The sequence below is a fragment of the Lucilia cuprina genome, chromosome 5 (assembly GCF_022045245.1).
Source record: "Lucilia cuprina isolate Lc7/37 chromosome 5, ASM2204524v1, whole genome shotgun sequence".
Taxonomy (NCBI): Eukaryota; Metazoa; Arthropoda; class Insecta; order Diptera; family Calliphoridae; genus Lucilia; species Lucilia cuprina.
In genome coordinates this window covers 3808264-3835140 of record NC_060953.1, presented here as the reverse complement: position 1 = coordinate 3835140, position 26877 = coordinate 3808264, and the positions used below count along the sequence as shown (strand labels likewise).

At 26.0% G+C, this 26877-nt stretch overlaps 1 protein-coding gene across 11 annotated transcripts in view; it reads left to right on the top strand.

Moving 5' to 3' along the window:
• LOC111677987 (CUGBP Elav-like family member 4) overlaps positions 1 to 26877 on the top strand; it is a 461863-nt gene that overhangs the window by 269358 nt on the left and 165628 nt on the right. For all 11 annotated transcript variants that reach the window (XM_046951663.1, XM_046951658.1, XM_046951662.1 and 8 more), the window contains one exon: positions 11838 to 11886. In XM_046951663.1, the coding sequence (XP_046807619.1) occupies positions 11838 to 11886 (49 nt within the window). The remainder of the gene's footprint in view (positions 1 to 11837; positions 11887 to 26877) is intronic.

Sequence of the window (26877 nt, the reverse complement as noted above, 5' to 3'; positions counted from 1 at the left end):
AGTTCAGTTCTAGTTCAGTTCTAGTTCAGTTCTAGTTCAGTTCTAGTTCAGTTCTAGTTCAGTTCTAGTTCAGTTCTAGTTTAGTTCTAGTTCAGTTCTAGTTCATTTGAATTTCCTTCTATTACAAATATTTTTAAAGCAAATTACACCCTTAATTTATACTACTGTTTATAAATGAAGAAATAAAATATTATTAAAAAATATTAGAAATTACTGGTTTTATTAAAACCATCGAAATAAAACATAATATTTTTCTGCTTTAATGATTTTGCTGGTTTTTCCGTCCTCCACCCCCATCTAAACCTAATTATTCCACACTAAGCCTAAATACCTTAAAATTAGTTACAGCCATAAATATAAATATTTAAATATAAACCATTTTCACAAATATTTTGACCATAAACAAACTGGTCAACTACTACTCATACAATACAAAAAGCTACAACCGCTAAATAAATGTATAAAACAACGAAAAATATTAAATAAAAGCCTGTCTACCGTTGTGTTTGTGTATGTAAAACTATAGTTTAAATAATTAATAGTATAGTAATTAAGTTAATTTTGGGACAATTAAAAATTCAGAAATGAAAAAAAAACGCACACATAATAAACTTATAACGCCAGCAACTAGCAAAATAAAATTATATTAGTACAAAAAAGAGAGAAAAAACCACCATTTGCTTTGTTAGAAACATTTAAATTATATTATAACAATATAATTTATGGCAATTTAAATACGGTAAATGATAGAAATTATACGTAAAGTAACTCAATTAAATAAATATTTGAATATTTTTATTAAAAAAAGAGAAAAATAAAGAAAACGCCTAAAATTGGGCTATAGAAAATTTATGAAATATTTTTGTTTTATTATTTTTTCAAAGAGAAAAGACCTTCCCTAATTTGTTTTATTTTAATAAAAATGTCATTTAATGCTGGTTGGTTTACACATTAGTTAGTCATTTATTATTTTAACCAAAACAATTTGTATATACTTTTAGGCGTTTATAATAAAATAATGATTATATTTTTTAGGCTAATCAATATATAATTTTGGTTTTATTTTTAGTTTTGTTTTTCTATTTAAAAAATGTAATATCGTGTTATAGCTTAAAACAGGGTATGGTTTATTGTTTGGTTTGCTGTGTAAAAAGATTAATTTGCTTTACACGCCTGTAATTAGGTTTTATTTAACTTTTTTTGGGTTAGATTATAATAATATTAGTGTAAATTTAGAATATTAGTTTTGTTTGCAAAAATAGCAAAAAGTCAAATGAATTAATTACTTAAAATTCAGTTTGGGTTAAATTAATATATAAAGCGTATTAGAAAACATGAATATAAAGGACTTATTAAAAAAGTTTAGAAAAAAATAGATATTATAAAAAATACATATATTTAAGAGGATTTCTTCTCAATTTGAAAAACTATTTATAAAGTCTGCTTTTGGGCTCTTAATGCTTGTTAAAGTGTAGAAAATTATTTTCGCTGTTTTTTTTTAATTTTATTTAACAAATACGTATATATTTTTTGTAATTAACCGAAATTACCTTGTTATTGCTTTGCTGAGCTAATTACTTTGCCTACTCTTAGGCTACAAATATGAAATTTGTTTGCTGTTCATAATTTAGCTGACTTGACACTTTTTTTCTTACATTTTTTCACCATGTTTTGCTCGTAATTTTAATTTTAATCTTGCATTTTAACACCACTAACTACTAGTTTCGAATACAAGTGTTGGTGTTTTTTCACTCAGCCTAAAAAGCTGCTAATAATGATAATTAACTTTGCTGTTAGCGCGACAACAAACAGCAACATTATTCTCACGTGACTTGGCTAAATTATTGAAATATATAACTAAATTAATAAAGCATTAAATAAACACTTACCTTAAATAGGAAACATTTTAACAGGTTTTTTTTAAAACATAGTGAAATATTAAAGTATACTTAAAGGGGCTAAATAAAAATTTTAATAAATTATATAACATGCTTCTAAACATTTGGATTTAATAAAAATTAAACCTTTTAAATTTTATTTTTTTAATAAATAACAGTTTCCAAGAAAGGCTGTACGGCTGTACGTATGAGTATTATTAATTTTGGCAATTTTTTTGAAATTTATATAACTTTTGAAATTTTAAAGTTAGGTAAACAAATTAAAGCTTAAACGAAAGCCAACAGATTAAAATTAAATTAAACTTGAATAATATTTAGAAAAAAATTGGTTGCAGTAAAAAAAATTGTTGATGAAAAAAAATATTTTTTTTGCTTTTGAATAAAAATCTTTAAAATATCTTATTACTTAAACGAAATTCCTTTTAAGAAAAATATCTCAACAAATACTGTAGCCTACCTCCAGGCGATTGTTAAAGTAACATATTCTTTTACACTAAGTATTAATTAGACAATAAAACTAAGGCAAAGACAACATAAAACATGAAAGCTTTTATCAAAACTCTAGCAAAGTCAATAACACAACAAATCAGTTGATTTTTTTTCTACAAAAAATTTTTTCAACAAACAAAATTGTACAAAACAACAACTTTTTTTCAGAATTAAAATCATGATGCTGCTACGGGTGTTGTAGTCATAGTAGTAGTTTGTTTCTATTGTAGATTTTATTAAGTACTATTTGCTGTAAAGTCCATGGAAGAACTAACAAAACCCCAACATATGTGATTGAATGATGATGCAGTCTACTCGATATACTCTATATGATGATGTTTTTGTTATTCAACAACTGCAGCTGGTGCTTTTAACAGCAAAACGAAAAAAAAACAAAAAAACTTTGTCGTCCATAAACTGTCCGCACAAAACTTTCACTTAACTTTTGATTAAGCAGCATTTATCCATGTCATACTCAATACAATTTGTTAAGGATTTTTATTCTTTTATTTTTTTTCTTTCAACAATTTTTTTCTATATATTTTATGGATTCTTTTTTAGCTAGATATTTTTTTTTCCTCTAACGCGTAACTACTATCTATTGTTTTGCTTATACAATTGCAGCAAATGATGTTGCCTTTGGTAACACGAAAAATTCAAGTGAAACTTTTTTTCTTCTTTTCATTCTCTCTCTTTTGTCACCTCCCTACCTTTCCCCCTCCTACCTCTCTAGGGTGTTTAATAACACAAACGAATGTTTTATGTTTTGTATAGGAGAAAAAAGAAATTGGAAATATTTTATTGAAAAATAATAATAAAAATATTATTGATTATGATGGAAAAAAAAGAAAGATAAAACTGCGAAAAACACTAGGGTGAACTATAGAAAACAGAGACACTAAATTTATGGGATTTTTTTTCAAGAAATTCTTTTAAAACTTTTTTCAATTTTAGTTCACTTTTTCTGTGAAATTTTCTTTCCAAGAAAAACTTGTTATATATTGTATATATTCTGTATTATGTTAGTTTTCAATTAAATTTTATTTGAAATTTTTCTCTTTAAAACTATAGAAGTTATAGGATTTTTAATAATTTATATAACTCATACGTACTGGAGTTTATTTTTTTCAAATTTTGCTAAAATTTTAAAATCGCTAAAAATATTATAATTTTTTTAAAGCTTTCAAATATTTGAGCTCGCTAGTTTTAAGTAAAATCTTATATATAAGAAAAGGATTGAATATTTAAATTATTTTTTATTAAAACTTAATTTAGGCTTAATTTTCTTTAAAAAAAATACATTAATAAAAGTTGGTATTATGAGTTTTTAGTTTCTTTATTCTGTTAGCTTTTATATAAGACTTATTTGTTATATGTAGCTTTAAAACTTTAGAAGTTATAAGATTTTTAACAAATTTATACATAATTAATAATACTCATACGCACTGTAGTAAACATTTTTTTAAAATTGCTCTCACAACTTAATGTTTTAAAATTTTACTATTGTTCTTTATATTTTAAATAGTTTATAAAGAAAACTAATAAATATATTAAATTTAAAGATTATAACATAAATTCCCCTCTTAAATAAATAAGTTTGTGATAACAAAATGCTCCCATACATATGTTACGTTGCGTTTTAGATATTTTTTCTACACTCTCTTTGCCAGTACACGGAGGGATCTATATTAAGCTGTATATACATATGTTTGTTTCTAGCTATCATCACTAGCATATGTAAACTTTCAGATATAGAGTATATGTATGTTTGCACATATACTGAGTGAACAATCAGATGATGTAAACAAGATACCATAGTTTAGTTATTTAAACACTACACAAACATACCTTATCAGGTGGTTCCCTTTTCCCTGACCGTTTGCCTCTAATACAAAAACCCTCTATATTTTTCATAGTTTTTAGAGGATGCAATTTTTATTTTAACAATGAAAAACACTTTTTACAGCTTTATATAATGGTGTTGCAAAAAAAAAAAAAAAAAAAAAAAAACAATAAGAAAAAAATTGGAAAAAATCTAAAAACAAAGCAAAATAGTGCCACATTCTCTATAATAAAGCTTTGTTCCCTTGACCACTGCTACACAGCTCGGAAAGATGTCGGTAAAAAAAATACTAGCAACTAGAAATAAAAATCTATATATTTATTGTGTGTAGATGATTTTCTGCACACGTATGTTCAACTACAACAACAAGAACAACAAGTACATTTGGTTTCTATTCACAACGTAACAATAACAAAGCCATAAAACGTATTTTTAATTGCATTTTCGTTTTGCCATTTTATGTAGTTAAAATTAAATGGGAGAGCAAAATAGAAAAAAAAAACAAAACAAACTAAAAACACTAAAGCACAACAACATAAATATATAATAATAAAAACAACAAAACAAAAAATCCAAATCAACAACAATCTTATTGTTTAAAGGGAATACAATACAGAATTTCTAGTGGAAAAATTTTTGTGAGAAAAAAAACCATTTAAAAACTACAATATAAACAACTTAATATAAAATATTTTCTAAAATCATGCCATTGTTTATTATAAACAATACCAGAAAAAAATAAGGGGTTAAATAAAAATATATTACCTAAAAGTATGCTATAATTTGTATATTTGTTAAATCTGTCTAAATTAGAGCTTTAAATTACAAAAAAAATATTTATTAAATAAAAGAAAAAATATTACAGAAAACTTCAGAAATTGATAACAAATTTTTAAATAAAAACTTTGTTTAACATTTTTAGCCTACTTTTAGGGGTGTTGCAAATGAAAACTAAAATCTAGTTTTACGCTTTAATAATTTCTAAAAGGGAATACAAATTTAATTAGAAATTTATTACTAATTTTGCAACTGAGTTTAAAATCTATCTTTAGGAGCGTTTAAACAAAAAAACTATAGCCTAGTTTGCAGGTGTATTAGGTAGTATGTTTACAATTTTATAAAATTTTATATAGAAAAATTTAAAAATTTTTATAAAACTATTTAACGACAACACTTTTTGTAGAAAGCGTTTTAAGAAAACTGTTGAAAGGATCGTGTTCTAAAGAAAACTGTTAAAAAATCGTTTTTTATAGAAAACTGTTCAATAAAAACTCTTTTCCAAAGAAAACTGTTAAACAATAACACTTTTATATAGAAATTTCTATAGAAAACTGTTTAAAATCACTTTTTTCCTAAGTACACCTTTTATCGAAGTCACTTTTCTTTGGAAAACTATTTAATGAAACATCTTTCTGTAGGAAACTGTTCAACAAAGACTAGTTCAAATAGAAAAAATCTACCTTTTTATAGAAAACTATTCAACGAAGACTAATTCATGTAAAGAACTGTCACTTTTCTAGGAAGTTACTTTTCAACAGACAAGCACATTGTAATCTCTATAGAAAACATTTTAATAAAGACAGTTTTGTTGATATTGTTTTTTGTTTTTTTTTAATAATTTTGTATTTAAAATTTTTAGGTAAAAATTTTTTGAGAAATATTAACAAAAATCTGAAAAATTTTTTATTTAATTATAAGTAAAGACTTAAAATCCCCTTAATGTATACTTTACAATTTGTTTAACTATTCTTATTAATATCGAAGTTTTAAATGCTAAACTATTTTGTAAATCCCCATTGCATTTCAAATTATAATCACAATTTAAAACATAATTTTTTACTTTACCTAATCATTTCCCCCAAAAATTTTACATTTAACGCCTAATTTTATACCCCTTATTTTAAAACAATAATTTTCATTTTCTACTACCCTTTTAAATACTGTTTTTTGCAAAATTTTCTTTTAACAGTTTATACTTTTAGTTAATGTTTACTAATTAAATGTTAATTTCTAAGTCATATCCATGCCATAGCACACTCTCCCGGCTCTCGTTCTCTTTCTATGTCTCTTTGGTAGTTATAGATTCACTTTAGCCTCTGCTTGCATACATTTAGTCATTATAAACCTAAAAGTATGCAAAAAGTTTTTATTTTCAATTCTTTTTGCTCGTTTTATGTATTTTAACAACTGTGTAATTAGTAAAAGCTCTATGTATTATGCAAAACAACAACTTTATTATATGGTTATAGTTTAGATTTTATTTCTTCTTTTTTTTTTGGTTTTTGGAAGTAAAGAACATTTTTTGTACATTTAGCTGTCTGCCTCTTGGTTGGCTTGCTTTTCAATTTGGGTATTAGAGAATGAATATAAAATTTTTATTTCATGTTTTTTTCTTTCATTCGTTTTATGTAGAAAATGAGAAACCGAACAAGTATGTTTTGAAATAAAATTTTTGTGTACTTTCAACTCTGGCTGACTGCACTGAATAACACTAAATGTTAATTATATGAAATTTACAATTATGGATGAATAAGTTTTCAAGAGAGGGAAAGAGTAAGAATAGGGATTATATAAAAATTTATTGGCCTCAAAAGACTAGCAGAAGATGTGGGACAATAGAATAGAATTTAGTTTGAGAAATGAAAAATTAAATCTTTCATTGCAAATTCTTTTAATTACATTTTTCCATTAACTTATTTGCTCCTGAAATTATGCTTTATTAAATTCTACAAAACTTTATTAAAACATGTTCAAATTGATCCTTTATATATTTAATTTAAAATCAATATCATAACATTAAATTTTCACTAACTGCTACCAGAAAATTACATTATTTTTAAACTAAATTCTACAAAGTTTTTTTTTTTTGCTTTTTTCATTTTATTATTTTGTTTAGACTTTCCTGCACTTAAATTCACTTTATTTTCTGTTGTCCTCCTATCTCCACCCTCCAAACCTTCTGAAACAAAAATCTCTATTAACTAAAACACATAGACATTAAATAACATTACCCGACATTTACAACAAGCAAAAATGCTTTTAAACTAAATGTAATCAAGCGTTTAAGTGCAATAATACAAAACAAAATTTTCCAATTTATTGAACGCTAACAGCCAACTCATACTACAGTACAGTACACTGCAGTTTTAAAGCAACCAATGAACGACAATTTTTTATTTTTGCCCATACATACCCGTTAAACATACTAACAAATATCAATCATTTGGAAAAAAACGCAAAATGTACTATTACTACTAGAACGTAGCATACAAACAGGGTAAATTGTTTAAAAGTATACAAAAATATTGAAAATTTTCTTGTGGACTTTTTCAATTTAAGTTGTTGCTTTTATTTTTGGTTTCACTGTTTTTAATTTTATTGATCATCTCTAGTATCACATTTAGTATTTGTGTATGCCTATATGGTATTAAAAACAAATTTGTGTTTAACAAATTTTAGTTTTTATTTCGTAAAATCAGCCTCTCTCTCTCCCTCTTTAGTAACCATGATTATGTCCAGGGGGTTAACAGTTAATGGAATTGAAAAAAAAAAGTTTAAAACCTAGCAAGTAATTAGCACTTGTAATAGTAATTTCAGATAATTATACTACTAAACGATTTTAATCGAAAATTTTGTAAATATAAAGCTTTAGAAGCTTTTTAACAACCATTTAGTAAAAAGCCTAAAAAGTATGCAATGCCAATCATTAACAAAGTATGCAAAAAAATTAAATAAACATGCAGAGGTATGTGAATTTAAGTTTCTTGGGAAAGAGAGAAAGAAAGAGAAAAAAATCTATAGAAAGGTGCGTATTTAAAATGAGAAACAAAATTCTTTATAGAAAGAATGAGTCTTTTTAAAGAGAAACAAAATTTTCTTTAGATAAAGTGAGTCTCACATAAGAGAGAAAACTGTTGCTATAGCAAATGTAAGTGTCTTAAAATAGAAATTTAATTTACTAAGGGAAAGTCTCTCAAAAGATAAACATAGTTTTTTTAAAAGAATATGTTAGTCTGTCAAAAGGGAGACAACATTTTTTTATAGAAAATGTAAGTATCTAAAAAGATAGGCAAAATTTTCTATAGAAAATGAAAATCTCTTTAATAAGAGCCAACATTTTCTATAGAACAAAATTGTCTATAGAAAATGTTGGTCTCCCAACATAAACACCATTTTCTAAAAAATATGTAATTCTATTTAATGAGATGTTCAATTTTTTATAGAAAATGTAAGTTTCTTTAATTTTTGTAGAAAGCGTAAGTCTTTTTAATAAGAGCCAACAATTTCAATAGAAAATTTAAGTCTCTTTAATGAGAGACAAAAATTTCTATAAAAAATAAAAGTCTCTTTAATGAGAGCTAACATTTTCTATAGAAAATGTACGTCTCTTTAATGAGAGCCAACAATTTCTATAGAAAATGTAAGTCTCTTAAATGAGAGTTAACCTTTTCTATAGAAAATGTACGTCTCTTTAATGAGGGCCAACATTTTCTATTGAAAATGTACGCCTTTTTAGTAAGATAAAAATATTTCTATAGAAAATATGAGAGGATATATTTTCTGTAGAAAAAGTGAACTTAACAAAAGAGAGAGAATTTATATGATTTTTTTGTTACTTCTGGTTTTGATTTCTTCTAAAAATTTCAAATTAATTAATACCATTACTTTACCAATTTGCCCTAAAGTATGCTTTAATATTTCATAATTATAGCATTTACAACACCAACAATTTAAAACAATTTCTTAATCCTCATACCACTTTTAATACAATTTTATGCAATATTTTCTTTCAATAAACTGTTGCAAAAACAGTTTGTGTTTTGGTATATGGTTTGACTCTATAATATCTTTTACTTTATATTTCAATGTAATTAAAACTGAAAAACCATTAAAATCAAATACAAATACACCACCACAAACATTTTTGTAATATCACTTAACTATATAAGGCAGAGGGTTAGGACACAACCCCTACTCTAATATTCTTTCAAACATTTGTATATATTAGAGACTTTATGCCCATAGAGTTCTTTTTTTTAAAGCGAGTGTTATGAGTGTAAAAGCCAACGATAGTGTGTATGTATGTGAGTGTTTGAGGCATGAGTATGTTTACAGCATTTCAATAATAATCAATGAAGAGTAATGTTTACCAATGGGAGACCAAACATGAGGCACTAAAGCATCAACACTAACGTCAACAACAATTTCGTAAAACCAAAATATATACACTAATCATCCATCGTATACATATACACAAAACCCCAGAACAACTAACCAGCTAAAAGACCGATAGAGCCAACGAACGACCAAACAATATTGCAACAACCAACATTATTTTGCTGTGTTCAAAACAGTCAACAAGAGTTAGTATTAAACGGCATCAGCAGCAGCACCAACAGCATCAGCTTTTAGCATATAGTCCAGCCAGCAACAAAATTTAATGACGCTTTTATTACAAACTTTAGCTAGGAGCTGTTGTTGTCCTACATCTACATAAGAATACAAACAAATATACTTGTACTCAAGCACACACACATACATACATATATACATACAATCAAGTAATTTCGATATGACTCTGTCATGTTTGTAATTCAATTATGTTAATGATTGGACAACATTTAACGTATTTACATTTAATGCATAATGAATAAGTACTCATAATGTTCTTTAAGCACACAAACACTTACACATAGTTGAAATGCAGTGTCCACACCAGCATATATAAGGCAGTCACCACCATCATCAGCATCAGCATCATTTTCCAGCCAACTAAGGCCGTTTCTCTTTTACCAAAATCACTCAGTCAGTCAGCTCAGTCAGTAACTAACCGAACAAAAATAAAAATAATTTTATATAATTTTACAAAATCAGCAAAATCTATAAACGTATGCAGGAAAATTATTTTTTAAAAACCTGTATAAATGGTAGTGCAACTGGGAAAAAAACTCACACATACACACACTTAACATTATGTGGCAAAGTGACATTGCCCTGACATTGATTAAAATTTAATTGAAAAATTGAAAAATTAAAAATTGTTTGCAACTTATGATCGAATAACAGCTAAAAGGGAAATGTAAATATATTGAATATTCCGTTTGAACATAAAATCTGAAATGAAACACATACACAAAGTAAATTAAGCAGAAAAACTGTTGGGTAATTTGTATCTCGGTGAAATAAAGGGTAAAGCATACTTTTTGGGTGTTAAAAATAAACTTTAAATGTAAATCATTTTCTATACAAAAAAAGTGAGCCGCACAAAAAAAAGATAGATAGATCTATAGAAAATATAAGTTTCTCGAAAGAGAGTAACAATTTTCAATATTCATGAGTATATTGAAAAGAAAAGCAAATTTTATATAAAAATGTGAGACTTTTTTAAGAGAAACTAATTATTCTATATAAAATGTGAGTTAGCAGAGAGACAGCATCTTCTAAAGAAAATATAAATCCCTTATAAAAGGGAAATAATTTTCTAAAGATAATATGAATCTCTCAAATGAGAGAGACGATATTTTTTGTAGAAAATAGGACATTCTTAAAAAATGTGATGTTCTCAAAATAGGGACAAATTGATTATAGAAAATGTTGGTTTCTCAAAAGCAGCGACAGACAGAGAGTAAAAGAATGGTTCTCTGGCTGGGTTTTTTATACATTGTGATACAAAATTGTTTATAGAAACACTTTGATACTATATTAAGAGAGACTTAATTCTCAATAGAAAGTGAAAGTCTGTCAAAAGAGACACAAACTTTTAATTAAAAAAAAAAAATAGTGATATGACTTATTTGAACAATATGAAGTTCTTACAGAATAGGGACCAAAGTTTTTTATTCAATAAGTGAGTCTTTCACTGACACTTAATCTCATTTTAATAATTCAATAATCTGATATTCAATAGTTATCCCTTTTATAGAAAATTTGACAAAATTGTGTGTAGAATATGTGACGCTCTTAAAAGAGAGAGTCAATTCTTAATAGAAAATGTGACTCGCGAAAGAGAAAGAGAGTTTTTTGTAGAAAATGTAGATTACTCAAAAGACAGACAACATTTTCTAAAGAAAATATGACGCTATCAAAAGCGAGAGATTATATTTTCTAAAGAACATGTGGTTCTTATAGAATATGTACAACAATTTTTATTCTAAACGTGAATCTTTCACTTCCACTTTGCCTCATTTTAATAATTCAATATCCAGCTACTCAATAGTTGTCCCTTTTTATATAATATCATTAATTTGCTAGAATTTTAAAGCATACCTAAAGGAGCATATAATATAAAACTAAATTTAACTCCTTTCGTTTTGCTAGTGTGATTTGTTATGAACCCCGTAAATTTGCCAACATCATTGTTAATAAATTATTCAAGGATAAAGGATAATAACATAAACTACCACAATAGTAACAACAACATTGAATATAAAATCACAAACATAGCATGTTGTAACAATCAATTTTATTTAAACAACCCAATATTACCTTTTTTATTTTGCTTACAATTTTAAATAGGTTAGTTTTAAAGAAAACCTTTGACTTTAGACAAAAAAATTTATAGAAATTTATTTTTAACTTTATTTTTTTTTCTTTTCTTCTTCTTTTAGATGAACCGCGGTTTACAGCTCAAGCCAGCTGATAGTGAAGGCCGCAGCGGTAAGTTTAGTTCTTTTATTCAATCTTTAAAAATTTTCTAACATTTTAACTCTAGTTTTTTAAAAATTGTTTTTTAAATGGTATTAAAAATTTTAGTACTTTTAATCTTGAAAATTAAACAAAACAATTTCTAGAAATTTAAGTTTATTTAAGTGTGAAAGTGCCTTTCTTTATAAATGTGATTAATTTTTATTAAGTGTCTAAAATGATAATGAAAACGATAGGTTTTTTTTAAATTTAGCAGAAATTTTGAAAATATTGAAAATGTTGCAAAAAACACATTTCAAAATATAAGAAAATTTCCAAACTAAGAGATTTAGAAAAAAATATTTTGAAATTTATTTTTTTTTATTTGATAATTTAATTGTTAAATTTAAAATTAGGCAACACTTTTTAGTTTATAAGCATTTAATTCATCACCGAACACACAGCAAACAGCAAATCTTTAGAACTTTGTTCAAGTCAACAATATTTCACAATATTTTGAAAAAGCCTATAAAAAGGCTATACATTTTCTTAAAAAATATAATAATTAAAGCCTACATTTAGGGTTTAAACAAAAATCTTGAATTTTTATTAAAAAATATCAGATTTATTAAAATTTATATGATGATTATGTTTGAAATTAAATGGAGTTTGTACGAAAGTAGGCAATACTTTTTGCTATATTAAAAACAAAGAACACTTGCTGCCTACTTTGAGGGTGAAGTAGAAAATCTTTAAAACTACCGACTTTTGGGATATTTTTCCAAAATCCTATAAACACACAATATTTTGATGTTAAAAATTTTATTTTTAAAGCCTACTTTTAGGTACTCTCCTCTTGAATGCTATTCAACCAACTAGTGTTAATTAGTTTTCATTTGCTTAAACTTCTTAACCTTTAATTCCTTCATAAAAAATCCTTCAAAATGACCTTTCATCTCTAACAAAGGTTACAGCTTGAAACGAAGTAAAATTGAAACTACTTATTGAATCCCACATAGAACATTTGGCATTTAGTGTTTAACACCAAGAACAAGTTGGAAATAAAGAAATCCCCTCCTTATCTAAAACTAAAACTGATGCTATTTAGAAACTTATCTCTTATATTGCTCTGCTGTTTTATCAGCAGTTGTCGTCGACGTCATCGTCATCATCATTGCAACAATTTAAAGTTTGTTTGTTTAATCCTTAAAGGAATTTAATTTGCCTCTTTGTTAGAGTGTGTAATAGTGTATGAGTTTAAGATTTCTTTTCATTTTCTTTTATATGTTTTTTTGTTCATTTAGCCAAATGAAATTAAAGCTTAAAAAAGTTTTTTTTTTCACTTTTTGCTTCATTTTTTTTCTTGCGTTAACAACGTAAAGATTTCAAATTTCCAAATAGTTTGTTGGCTGCTTTTCGTCTTTTCTAAATACTTTTCATTCTTAGTTGTAGTTTTCTTTTTTGTAAATTTCCCCTGCTGTTGCAGTTTTATTGTTAAAAGTAAAAAAGGCTTTATGGCAAAAGTCTTTTGGCTTATCTTAAGCAATTTGCTAAAAAGTTGTTGCATTATACTCTATACAAACTCTTAGTAAGAATGTAAACTGCAAAAATGGTTTGTATGTTTAAGTATCAAATTTTAGTTAGTATTTTCTTCTATTTCTGTTTTTGGTATTAAACAAGTCTGTAAATTTCTTAGTGTGTATGTATGTAGTAGTAGTTGCTGTCCTTAAGTTAGGACATAGAGCAACATTTGTGTATGTTGCTGTTGCCAATGTGAAAATGCAATTATTGTGACAAGTTTAATTGCTTGTGGTTAAAGCGGTATGGTTTCTTTAACTCTAACTCTTTTTTTTGGCTTTAGATTTGCCCTTTTATGGTAAAATTTGATTATCATTTAAAGTTAAAATAGAATAAGAAAGAGGAAAATTGCAACTTATTTTGATCTAAGAAAGACAACGTTCTCAAAATGTTGTCTTTGTTAAAGGAGAGTCTACTTTTGAAGCAGCTATAACTTGTTATTTCTAATTAATTTTTAAAGTATAAAGGGAGTAATATAGTTTATAAATTCTACTTTTAGACATAATCAATAAAATGTACTGATTCCTACAATATTTGCTTCTTTATGAAATTAAGCGTTATTTAGTTAATAGTTTGTTATAAACATACAACAGCGACTTAATTAGAAACTATAGCATATTTTTAGTAATACAATAGTTTTAAAGCCTAGTGTATGGCTTAATTAATAGTAGAAATTATTAATTGCTTTTCTTTAGATAGGAAGACAATTTCGAGCATGGATTTTAACTGGAAATGCAGTATTTGGAAGTATGTGTAAGGAAAGCTAATGTTTTAAAACATTTTAATATTTTTTTAGATTTTTTGTGAATTTTTACAAGTGTAGCATACTTTTAGGATTGTTTCATAAGGTGTAGCATACTCTTAGGATTGAGGACATTAAAATGTATTTTCCAAATAGATACACATGTTCTATTTCTTAATGAAAAGAAAAAAAATCAAAAAATCTAGCATGCTTTAGGGATTTTATTGATAATTATTCACAATTCTGTAGTCCAGATAAAGACGTCACAGGTAATCTAAAAAAACAGCAACATTTTCTATATAAATAATTATTATGAAAAGTGTAGCATACTTTAATGAATCTACAAATAAAACATTAATCAACATTCAAAGCATACTTTTAGGCTTTAAAACCATCTTATTAAAACAAAAGCATATTTCAATAACACATTTCTTAATCTAATGTGCTCACTCAAACAAAAATACTTTTATTTTGTCTCTTATAACACATCTAAACCTACAACATTCTTTCTTCATTCCATTATAAATATTTTATCTTCATATATATTGTAATTTAAGCGTTGAAAGCTTTATAATAGAAACAATAAGCTAGTTCATCAATTCTAACTTAAATTTAGGTTTTTTTCTACTTCCTACATAATGTTGTGTTTTCTTATCATATAACAAACATATTATATACTACTCTAAGTCCAAGCACATTTATATAAACTTTAGACATTAATACACACACCTCCTCTACCTGTATCCTGCCCCTAAAAATCTACTATTCTTATACAATCTGATTCTCTAATGTTAAGAATTATATCTTACCTTTATGGACATGTGAGTGTGTGTGTGCGTTTTAGTCTTAAACATATTATTTTTGTTTATTTCTCTACATATTTTTCATCATTATAAATCTATTTTTTTCCTTCAAAGAACACGAAAAAAACAAGTTCAATCTCCTGCTTTTATTTTAGTTTTTATTTTGTTTTTCCTCTAAAAACATATATTCTTATTATAATATAATAAGATATTTTTTTCCTTTCATTCTTATAAAACATATATGTTTTTATATTTCTTCCTTACAACGCTTACATTGTTGTTTGCTGCTGCTGTTTTTTTTTGTCGACTATCAAACAATAATGTGTAATTTGTTCTTGTCTTTAGTTTGACGTTTTAGTAAGGTTGTTGTCACGTTTACATTTCGTGTTTTTCCTTACAGCTTTTCAGTCATATTGTTACAGAAGGAACAAGATGATGAAAAAAAAACTCGAATGTATTCTGGGGGAGTCAACAAGATTGAATTCAAATGTGTAAAGAAAAGAAAAAAAAAGTGAATTCGTTTTAACATCTAGCGTGCATGCACAGAAAATACACATTTTTAAATTCATTTAGCATGAAATTAAAATTAAATGATGCCTAAATTGCACGTTTCAGTTGATAAAGTTAAAAGAGAGTGAGGGAGCAAAAAAAGCTAAATTAACGGTTTTTATTAAGAAATGCATTTAGAGTTTTGTTACAATCCTTAAGATATTCTTTAATGTTTTTAGTTTTAAAGTTTTTTTCATACGCTATAATGCGAGGTAATAAATTAATTTAATTTCGTTAAAAGGTTTTCTTAACTTGAATGCATATTCTAAAAATAAATAGAATTTTTCAATTATTAACAAGCATTCCTATTAAATTCTCAGCTCTTTATCCTAAAATTAGGCAATATTATTTTCAAAATGATTTTTAATATCTAATTGATTATAATATTTTTGTATATATACAATAACTTATAGAAATACTGTATGATTTTTACAATTTCGTGTTTTATTGTGCTTTATTTTCATCCTTAAGATATTCTTTACATTTTAAATACTTTCAAAAGTCTTTGCTTCCTTAATGTCTTTTTAAAATTTAAAAAAAAAAAAATAAAAAGACATTAAAATGAAAAATATGCCTTTAAAGATATTTACAAAAAAAACTATACCTATTTAGTTGCTTTAAAAACTGTATATTATGTTCAACCTTAAGATAGACTACACTTATTTCAAAGTTCGCCCTAATTCTCGTACATCCTTTAAATAGGCAACACTTTATGTAAATAATGTTTATTTATTTCGTATAGTTGACTTTCTAAATTGTTAAAATTTATTAATTTATCATAAAAGACTTTCTATGATGTTAAACAATTAAACTCAAAAAGTGTTGCCTAACTTAAGGTGTTACTAATTGTTAAAATTTCAATATTTTGCCTTAAATTAGATGTGAAATTTGCACTGAAACTTAAATCCTAAATATTTACAATTACCTAAGACTTATGTGCTAGATTTATGTTTATAATACAAAGGTCAAGGTTTATTTGCTAACACAAGCAAAAGTATGCTTTAATTAATTGAAGTTTTTTTCCTATTTTATATTAATGCGATATTAGCTGTAGCTTCTTGCAATGAAATACTCTTTTCACTATAACAATTTATTAAACTTTACAGACCTTTAAAGATTTGCCCAGTTTTTGCCAACGTCAACATATCGTTTTCAATTACTTTTAAAATAACGCTTTCTTATTTAAGCCATTGTACTAAGACGTCATCATCAATATCCTTAACAATTTTCTATAACCTTATTAGTAATTTCACAACAACAACAGAAAATACGTTTCTATGGTTGGCTGAACGTTTAATACAACAACAATACAATTCTATACAATTTAGAAAGCTTATTAGCAGGAATATAACGAATGTACATACAAATAAAAAGCATTTTGTTTTCTAAAGGAGGCTTAAGTTCTTTAGTTTTCTTCCTTCTAATACTACTACTACTACTTCTGCTCCTACCCCTACTTCTCGTGGTTTGACTAGAGTATGATGAAAGGTAGTTTTATATGGAAGAATGTGATATATATAATGAGAATGTTAGGAATTATCTACAAGAAGCTCCTAAAATGTTGGTATATACTACAACATATGAATGTATATGTTGTAATATAATATATATTTACAATTGTGCAAATACCAGCCATAATAACAATGATGTATAATAAAAAATCGTTATTACTAAAGAAACCAATCATCATCAAAAAATGTATAGAATGCTTAGCGTATATAAAAGATGAAAAGAGAATCACAACAAACAAAACAGTAAGCAGGAGAAGAAATGGAAGAAAAAAAAACGAAAATTACATTTCATTTTACAATTGAAATTCATATAATTTGAACACAATTGTATGGTTTTTTTTTTTGCGTCTTGCTTTTTCAACATCATATGGACAAAGCTGTTTAATATGGTTTTTGATCTTATGATGAAAAATCAAAGCATACTTTTGTATGCTAAGAGAATTGTGTTAAAAATAGGGTGGGCTTTTAGGTTGGAGCTGGGTGAGTTATTAAAGCATACACTTTTAAATATAAAAGATATATTTTAACAATTTTAAACTAAATAAAGTTACAGTATCTACTATTTAAGGAAATTTTAAAACTTTAACTTTAAAATTTTTTGATTATTTCCACTTTAAGTTTAATTTAATTTTTTAATCCCAATTTTATACTATAGTTTTAGTTATTTTTAAAACTATAAGATAAATATCCTTTAAGACCAATAGAATTTACTTCAAATCTCTCTAACTTATTGTCCCTTATAAAAACAATTTTCTTTTTCCATGATGTTTGCTAACTCCGCCATACTCCAACATACACCCGCAAGTAACCGAAAATAAAAACCATAATGTCTTTATATTATTATTGATTTTACGTAAATTAAAAATACAGAGAAAAAAGAAAACACTATAAAAACAAAAGGTCCTTTTTATTTGTGTCCTGCTGTGAGACATTTATTATTACTTTATGGCTTTTTAGAATACAACGATTGTTTCCAAATTTTACTACAATTTTGCTGTTGACCTTAATATGATTGTTTGAGGGTGAAAGCTTTCAGTTAGTATATGAAGACTAAAATATCTAGATTTCTAAATTATATGAAGCGTATTTTGTGTGACAATTGGTGATTTTAGATAATTTTTGTTTTTAGTCCGTTTTAGTTGTTTGTTTTTTTTCTCTTCTTTTTCATTTTGAAAAGTTATAAAAATTGCATGTCATTTGACCACAAACATTAAGGCTAATAGAGGTATAGCAAGAAAAAGAAAGACAATAATCTAAATGTTTGTTGGATGGATTTATTTTGTAACTTAAATTAAGTAAACAAATTTTTTTAAATATTTCTAAAGAAAATGTTTGCATATATCAAATACAATTTAGCATGTTTTAGAGCAATAACTAGAAGTTTAAATATTCTTAAAAAAAAAAAATTAAGGTTTTTCCCATTTTTTAAATATTAATTTTTAAATAACGTCAATTGCTAAAGGAAATAAACATTTAGATTGTTTAAGATAAACAAAAAGCAAAAAACTATTGGTAACTTAATTATTTTGACCTTGAAGTATGCTTTAAGGTTTTGTATTAAATTTAAGCCGGAAAGTATACTTTAATTATAAAAACTTAAAGATTTTTATAATTTATATACTTAATCCCTTGTTCTCTTTTATTTTTGCAATATTTTAAAATCATTAAAACTTAATTTTGCAAAAAAAATCATTTAATCCTTGTTATCCTTTATATAAAGTGTATAAAGCTAAAAAAACTAAGTTAAAAAGAATTATAAAAACTTTTTTAATAAAAGGGAAGTCACATCATTATATTGATGCTTTCTTCAAAGCCTAAAAGCAGACGTTGAAAAAAACAACCGAGTTGGCAAATTTTATTAAAAAAGAAATAACAAAAGAGAAGAAAACCAAAAAAAGTCCTATAACACTAAATATCCTTAATCAGCTTAAGTTCACACTTATTGATGGAATAATCATTTAGAATTTTAAACACAAAATCATTTCAATCAGTTATATAAAGTTTTTTTATTCCATTTAAAAATTGTACAAAATCTAAAGTCTATTTTTAGGCTGTAAAACAGAAAATTAAAAATTTACACACATTCTACATAGAAAATTGCGTGTTTAAAGGTGTTTAGTTTAGCTTGACAAATAATATACAACAACAATTTGTTATTTAAAAAAAAGAAAAAAATCCTTACACCGGAAGCGGAAACGCACAATTTATACTGCGCGCATTTAAAAAAAAAAACTTAAAAATTTTGTTTTTTGTCGCTATTTAAATTCGTAAAAGGTAGGAAAATCTAGGAATACTTTAACATTTTAATGTCTTTTATACTGTCTCTTTCTTTCACTCAGTCTCTTACTTTACCTTCAGTTGTTATAAATGATGTTGCATGGAAGGGCCTGATGGGCATGCAGGCAGTCGTCTATGGGCAATTGCTAACAAAAATGTCATTATTTTTAGATGTTTGTATTAGAGCTGGTTATTTATCAAATAATTTAAAAGCGTACAAAGAGTAGGGTCGCTTAGAAGAAGACATTAGGAAAAATGAAACGTTAAGAAATATTGAGTTTTATTTTCTTGTTTAGATAATGACATTAAACGGAAACGGAAATTGCAATTTGACATAAAGTAGAGCGAAAAAAATTTTTAATTTATAGACCAATGTAATGGAGTTTTTTTTTTACTTTTTGAAATGATATAAAGATTTTAGGAGAAATATTAAGAAAATGTGTTTTTGTAGTATATTGCAGTTCTAGTTCAGTTCTAGTTCAGTTCTAGTTCAGTTCTAGTTCAGTTCTAGTTCAGTTCTAGTTCAGTTCTAGTTCAGTTCTAGTTCAGTTCTAGTTCAGTTCTAGTTCAGTTCTAGTTCAGTTCTAGTTCAGTTCTAGTTCAGTTCTAGTTCAGTTCTAGTTCAGTTCTAGTTCAGTTCTAGTTCAGTTCTAGTTCAGTTCTAGTTCAGTTCTAGTTCAGTTCTAGTTCAGTTCTAGTTCAGTTCTAGTTCAGTTCTAGTTCAGTTCTAGTTCAGTCTAGTTCAGTTCTAGTTCAGTTCTAGTTCAGTTCTAGTTCAGTTCTAGTTCAGTTCTAGTTCAGTTCTAGTTCAGTTCTAGTTCAGTTCTAGTTCAGTTCTAGTTCAGTTCTAGTTCAGTTCTAGTTCAGTTCTAGTTCAGTTCTAGTTCAGTTCTAGTTCAGTTCTAGTTCAGTTCTAGTTCAGTTCTAGTTCAGTTCTTGTTCACTACTAGTTCAGTTCTAATATTCTATCATAATCTAGTATTATTTTTAAATGCCAATTCCCTCCAAAAGTATGATTCACTTTTTTCAATTAGTTAAACAATTATATGATATTAAAAATTCATTATTTTTAAGTGCTTTATGAATTGCTTACATGCATATGTAAGTGTGTATGTAATTTTGAAAATAATGACCCTTTATCTTTAAAGTGTTATATTTTTTATATATATATTTTCTTATCAGCCTTAAAATATACATCAAAAAGCATATTACACAAGTGTATGCAAGTAAGTGTTTTGCAATTTTTCATGACACTTCAAATTAAACTTATCATTTTTATTTATAATTCTTCATTCATTTATTTAATTTTTTCCAAGCTGTCATGTCAAGATAAACATCAATTTGAATTAAAAAAAAAAAACATATTATTTTCACACTAAAGGGAAACAACAAATACAAACAAGTTTAAACTGTTGGCAGAGGGGAAGGAGAAAAGTTGTAAAAAAAGAACTTCATTAAATAACATGACCAACATGGCTTCATAAAAATAATCAAGATTATTTCAAGATAAAAACACCCTTAGAACTTTATTTGTTTATTATTTAGCAAATAAAGAGAAAAAAAATATATAAATAATAATCACCATAATTACTAACACTATCGGAAAATATTATATACATACATATATTGAGGAAAAGTTCATTAAAAAAAGCTATATTAAATAATTACTAATAAACAAATATTGATATATAAAAGAAAAATGAGAAAAATTGCTGATAAATGTTATAAAAAGGCTTTACATGTAAAGTGGAAAATGTTGTTTTTATATATATATATATATTTCCATTTTCTTTTATTTGTTTTAATAGCAAACCATTTTTCTAATTGAATATTTTTTTCTGCTGTTTTATAAACATTCTCTACCCTTTTTGTTGTCATTCGATAAAATATTAGTTTATTTTTCCGTTCGTTTTGTTTTTCTTTTTTTTTTTCTACTCTATAGAACATTTTAATAATGAGTCCCCTGTTAATATTTTATAAACAAAAAAAAACAAGAATAGAAAAGATAGTAGAAATATTAAGGTGTGTCCTTTTGCTTAGCTGTAAAGGTATGTATGTCTGTGTGTTTGTGTTTTTGATAGATAATAAATTGTTATTGTATTAGTGTTTAGACAATATACTGACTCATACTTTTATACTCCTAAATACACACAACACTTTTATTTACAAAACAATATTGAAATTATTATTATTGTTTGTCTTTTACCCTTCCTCTGTTATACAACTCTACTTCTCGTTTCAACTCTGCCATTATGTTAGAAATTATTATGGTGGAATGTTAACAAAATATGATAAGATCAAAAATTGCATTATTGTTGCATTATTATTACTATTATTGTCATTATAGAGGTGATGATGACGACAATGTATACATTTTGTTGATTATGTGTATTGTTTGATTTTTGGATAAACAAGTTCAAATGTGTTCTATTGTTTTGTCCAAACTTGTGTTTTTTGTGTCATTATTATTAAGGTGCTTGTGTGGAAGAAGTTTAATGGTTATTAAGTTTGTGGAAATGGGAAGTTGAAAGATTTAATGACAAGGCGTTAGCTTTAATAAATTTTGAAATGAAACGTTAAGATAACTGCTGTATATTTCAGGTTTACTAATATTAACAGCCTTAAAATAGGCAGTGTTTTATAGAAACAAAATAATACATATCATTTTTAAAAGTAGACAATACTTTTCTAATAATTGAAATGATATTAGTTCTAGATCAGTATCTTTAAGTTTGGCAGAGTTTTTTAAATAAGTTAAGGTTAAGTTAAGGTACACAATACTTTTTTTCTAGATCAGTTCCAGCCTTTAGTTAGGCAGAGTTTTTTAAGAATAATTCTTATCATCCTTAAAGGTAGACTATACTTTTTTAGTAATTTTAATGGTTTTAGTTCTAGTTCTGTTTTAGCTTGTTTTCTATTTCTGCGATACTTCTGTTCTAGTTCTGTTAGCCTAACCTTTACATAACTAGCTTTTGAAAAAAAATTAATTGCCTATTTTTAGGAGCTATTAAAGTTTAATATTGACTTTACTTTTCTACATAAACAAAACTCATTCTACTATTATTTATTTTATTTAAAATCATTCTGATTTAATTACCATTTTAAAATAAACCTTAAAAAACATCTAACAATTAAATATAGCATACTTTTAAGCATAACAAATATGCAGACAAATAAATAAATATTAAAACTAGACAAAAACTAAATGAATTTCTATATAAAATACATTAAAATTTCTCTAATATAAAATAAAATTAAAATAAATAATAATAAAATAAAAATAAATTTTATTATTTTCTTTACCATTAATCTTCTTTTTGTTTATTGTTATTATTGTAGTTGTTGTTGCTTTAGTTGTTTTGCTATTTTCATAGTTCATTGATTTTCAATTTGATAGATGTCTATAATAAATGGCAAATAACACAAACATAAATAGAAAGATAGATAGATAGAAAATAAAAAAAAACCCATAGTATACATACAGGCGTTAAGCTAGGCCGGTTTTACTCGTTTATGCATTTGAACACAAACATGTGTGTAGTGCTATTTATAAATAGAAAAGTTTTCCAGAGAGTTTTTTTTTTTGTTTTATTTGAGTGATTGTTTGCCTGTAGAATTAATGGTGTATATAACAATATTAGAGTTGTCTGTCTGTTGTATAGAAAACGATTGCAAAAAAAACACAAACACACAATAAAGATCTTTTACCAATTGTTGTGAATTTAAAGCAGATAATATTAACATTTGTTTTGCCAGAGACAAAACCTGATAAGAGTTCTGTAAAAAAATAAACCAAATATGCGGGTTTGTTGAAAAGAAAACTTAATATAAGGGATCTGTTATATAAACAAATTTAAATGTTTTACATTTTATTATTTGTTAATTTTAAATTAGCATATGTATTGAAAATTTCCTATGTTTGTTTATAATTTAAACTTTATTTAAAAGTCTATAAGTATTTTTTTTTTTTTGTTTATGACACATTTCACCTAATAACCTCCATAAAATATGCTAAATCTTTTGATTTCTTTTAATTTTTCATGGATATACGTATTTGTTTATGTTAAAGCAAATTTTTTTATTTTCCTGTCAGGTTTTATTAGAAGCATTAACCCTTAAACGGTATTGTTGTTTTTAAATAAAATATGAAGCATAATTTTAGGACACTTGTCTTAATGTTTAAGAAAAGCTTATATATGTTAATTTTCCTGAGCATAAGTATTTTAAAACTAATTTAAACAAATAATTTAAATTACTTTTATACGGTTTTATCATTTTGAAGTGTCCTTGCAGAACCTAATAGGGTTAATCATTTATCTTCTGGTTTATTTATTTTTCTGTTTTTTCAGCAAAGCAAAAAAAAGCATAAAGCGTTAATGAACTTTTTTTATGCTTGATGTCTTATAAAGTTCAGAGTTAATATTTGTGTTATAATAAAATACCCCTAAAAATATACAAACATTTATTTTTACATCCAGAATTAAAACACCTACATATAAAACATTAAATAACTCTTAGTTATAAATGTATGTAAGAGGACATGTGTGTGTATTTCAGAATATGTACACCTGTCTTGTGTTGAAATTTATATAATTTATCATTACAAGGTGATATGTATAAGCAATTTTTTATAATGTTGATTTTTAATCTTTAGCAATCATTTTAAGTTATTGCAACAAGGGATTCCATATCATCTTTGAACACTTACTCTGCAAAAAAGCAGCAAATTTACACACACACACACACACACACACACGTGTTTTATGACACTACATTACACACCCTCTATTATATAAATTTATTTATATAAAAATAAAAATTCAGGGTTTTTTTCCTTTTACCTAGTGTGTAGTACCAATTTTTATCAGGCCAAGAGGAGCCAAATGCTGTTAGGAAAAACGGGATGAGGGAGAGGATGAGGAGGACTAATATGTTAAAAGTTATACAAAAGGAAATGAATATTTATGAGTAAGATAAATGATGTATAAAGGTGTACAAAACATTTATTGTATTTTATTTTAAATGAAAATGTTTGTGTTTTATTTTTTGTTGTGTCTAGATGGGTGTGTTTATTCTCTTTCTGGAGATGAAAAGTTATTTAAGTTTTATATAGAGTTTTTGTTTTTGTTTGTTGAAAAGAAAACAAAAAAAGAAAATTAAACACCCAATAAAACGTTCATATAAACAAAATGTGTTTTGTATTTATAATAACATGAAAGCACCTAAAAATAGGCAATAAATTCATTAAAACTAAGTTATGTTAAAGGTAGGCTATAGTACAAATTTAGTAGAAGGTGTTTATTTTAATATTTTATTTAAATCTGAGAGATAAAAGGCCGACAATTTAACTAAAGAAGTTAAAAGGTAAAAGTTATTAAAAATTGCAGCATATTTTATCGGGCAAAAATTAAATAAATGGATTTCATGGCTCTATTGCAGTTGTGTTCTAGTTCTGTCCTAGTTCTGTCATAGTTCTGTCCTATTTCTGTTCTAGTTCTGTTCTAGTTCTGTTCTAGTTCTGTTCTAGTTCTTTTCTAGTTCTGTTCTAGTTCTGTTCTAGTTCTGTTCTAGTTCTGTTCTAGTTCTGTTCTAGTTCTGTTCTAGTTCTGTTCTAGTTCTGTTCTAGTTCTGTTCTAGTTCTGTTCTAGTTCTGTTCTAGTTCTGTTCTAGTTCTGTTCTAGTTCTGTTCTAGTTCTGTTCTAGTTCTGTTCTAGTTCTGTTCTAGTTCTGTTCTAGTTCTGTTCTAGTTCTGTTCTTGTTCTGTTCTAGTTCTGTTCTAGTTCTGTTCTAGTTCTGTTCTAGTTCTGTTCTAGTTCTGTTCTAGTTCTGTCCTAGTTCTGTCCTAGTTTTGTTCTAGTTCTATTCTAGTTCTATTCTAGTTCTATTCTAGTTCTGTTCTAGTTCTGTTCTAGTTTTGTTCTAATTCTCTTCTAGTTATGTTCTAGTTCTATTTAAGTTTTGTTCTAGTTCTGTTCAAGTTCTATTCTAGTTTTGATCTAGTCCTGTTCTAGTTCTTTTCTTGTTCTGATTTTTTCCTTATAATTTCCTAAAATTCTAAACACCTTTAAACAACAAATTGTTTTTCTGGGTTAATTACTTAAAACTTTAATCACACTCATACAACTTTAATGTTGTCTCAAAACTTTATAAAAAACTCGTTTAGATAAAAACTTTTTTTCATACATATATTTTGTTTTGCAAAAAAACATTAAGATACACTATAAAACAGAGACATAACGTAAGCAAGACAGACACAGACAGTTCAAACAAAAAATCTATATCTAGATCTCTTATTTAAGTACTTACGACAAGAGTTTCGTAAAACAACAGCAACAACTCATCATTATTATTATTATTGTCAAATGACAAATAAAAGTTTAAAGCTTAAACAATCTAATTGTAACCAACAAGAAGAAATAAAACAAAAATTTATTGTAGTACAAAAAGTGTGTCTGTATTCTGAAATTATAACCAAAACAAAAGTAAATGAAAGAAATAAAAGCAAAACAAAATACTGACATAAAAAGATCTAAAAGATACATTAATAAGAAGTAAAGTACTTACTCTGTGTATACAGGTGAAATGTTTCATGAGAACTAAAATATAATTAGAGGAAGCAACGAATTTGAAAGGCCCTAAATGCTAGTCATATTTAAAGGCTTGATAAATATGTATCTTTAAACAAGGAAACAAAGGATTTTCTGGTTATATAACTGTAGTTAAAAAAACATATTAATAAAAGTCTTTATTTATAACTGTTTCAGTTTGCCTAACTGCCTTTCGTTTCCTGTAGCGTGCAGCTATATAGCTGGGAGAAAAAATCGCAAAACTTCAGTAACAGTTAGAGTATTTTGTTATTACCACTCATGTTTGTTATACAGTTAGTCGTCTACCCAACAAGCTCGCAAGTACTCTTTATCCACCTCTCTATACACCAAGCTAGAGTCCTATACTCGACTCTATTCCTACTTAGTAAGGCAACACTTAACAACCCAAAACAACTTCCTTATCGTTGATAATACTTTGTTTCATTATATAATACTTTGGTTCGTTTTTTTCCTCTGTTGTTTTGCTCTACGTTGTATTTATTGTTGCTTTAAAGTTACCATTTATGGATGGGATGGCTACAGATGCAGGGAGAAAAAAAGTACAGAATCCAAACAGAACTCAACAACTACAAGCACTTGATTATGATGAATGTTATACAATTTTATTTTCAGTTGTGTATATTTTTTCGTTCTGTATTTCCTATTTGTTACATTTTGTATTTATTTGTATTCTTTTTGTTTGTGCGTCTGCAAGTATGAGAGTTACAACAGTACTTATGTAATTATGACTTTATCCTTTTTTCTTTCAATTTTTTTTTTCAACTGCCAATGCGTTTATGTACATAAGTAGTGGTAGTGGGTACGGTGTTCCATGTGTAAATTATTTGTAGGGAGGATATGGTTACAAACAAAATGAAGGCAAGCTGGCAAATATTAATGCAGAAATCAGAGATGTGAACTTTAAAGGATTTATAGATATACCTGAGAATATAACTGAACTAGAACAGAACTAAAAC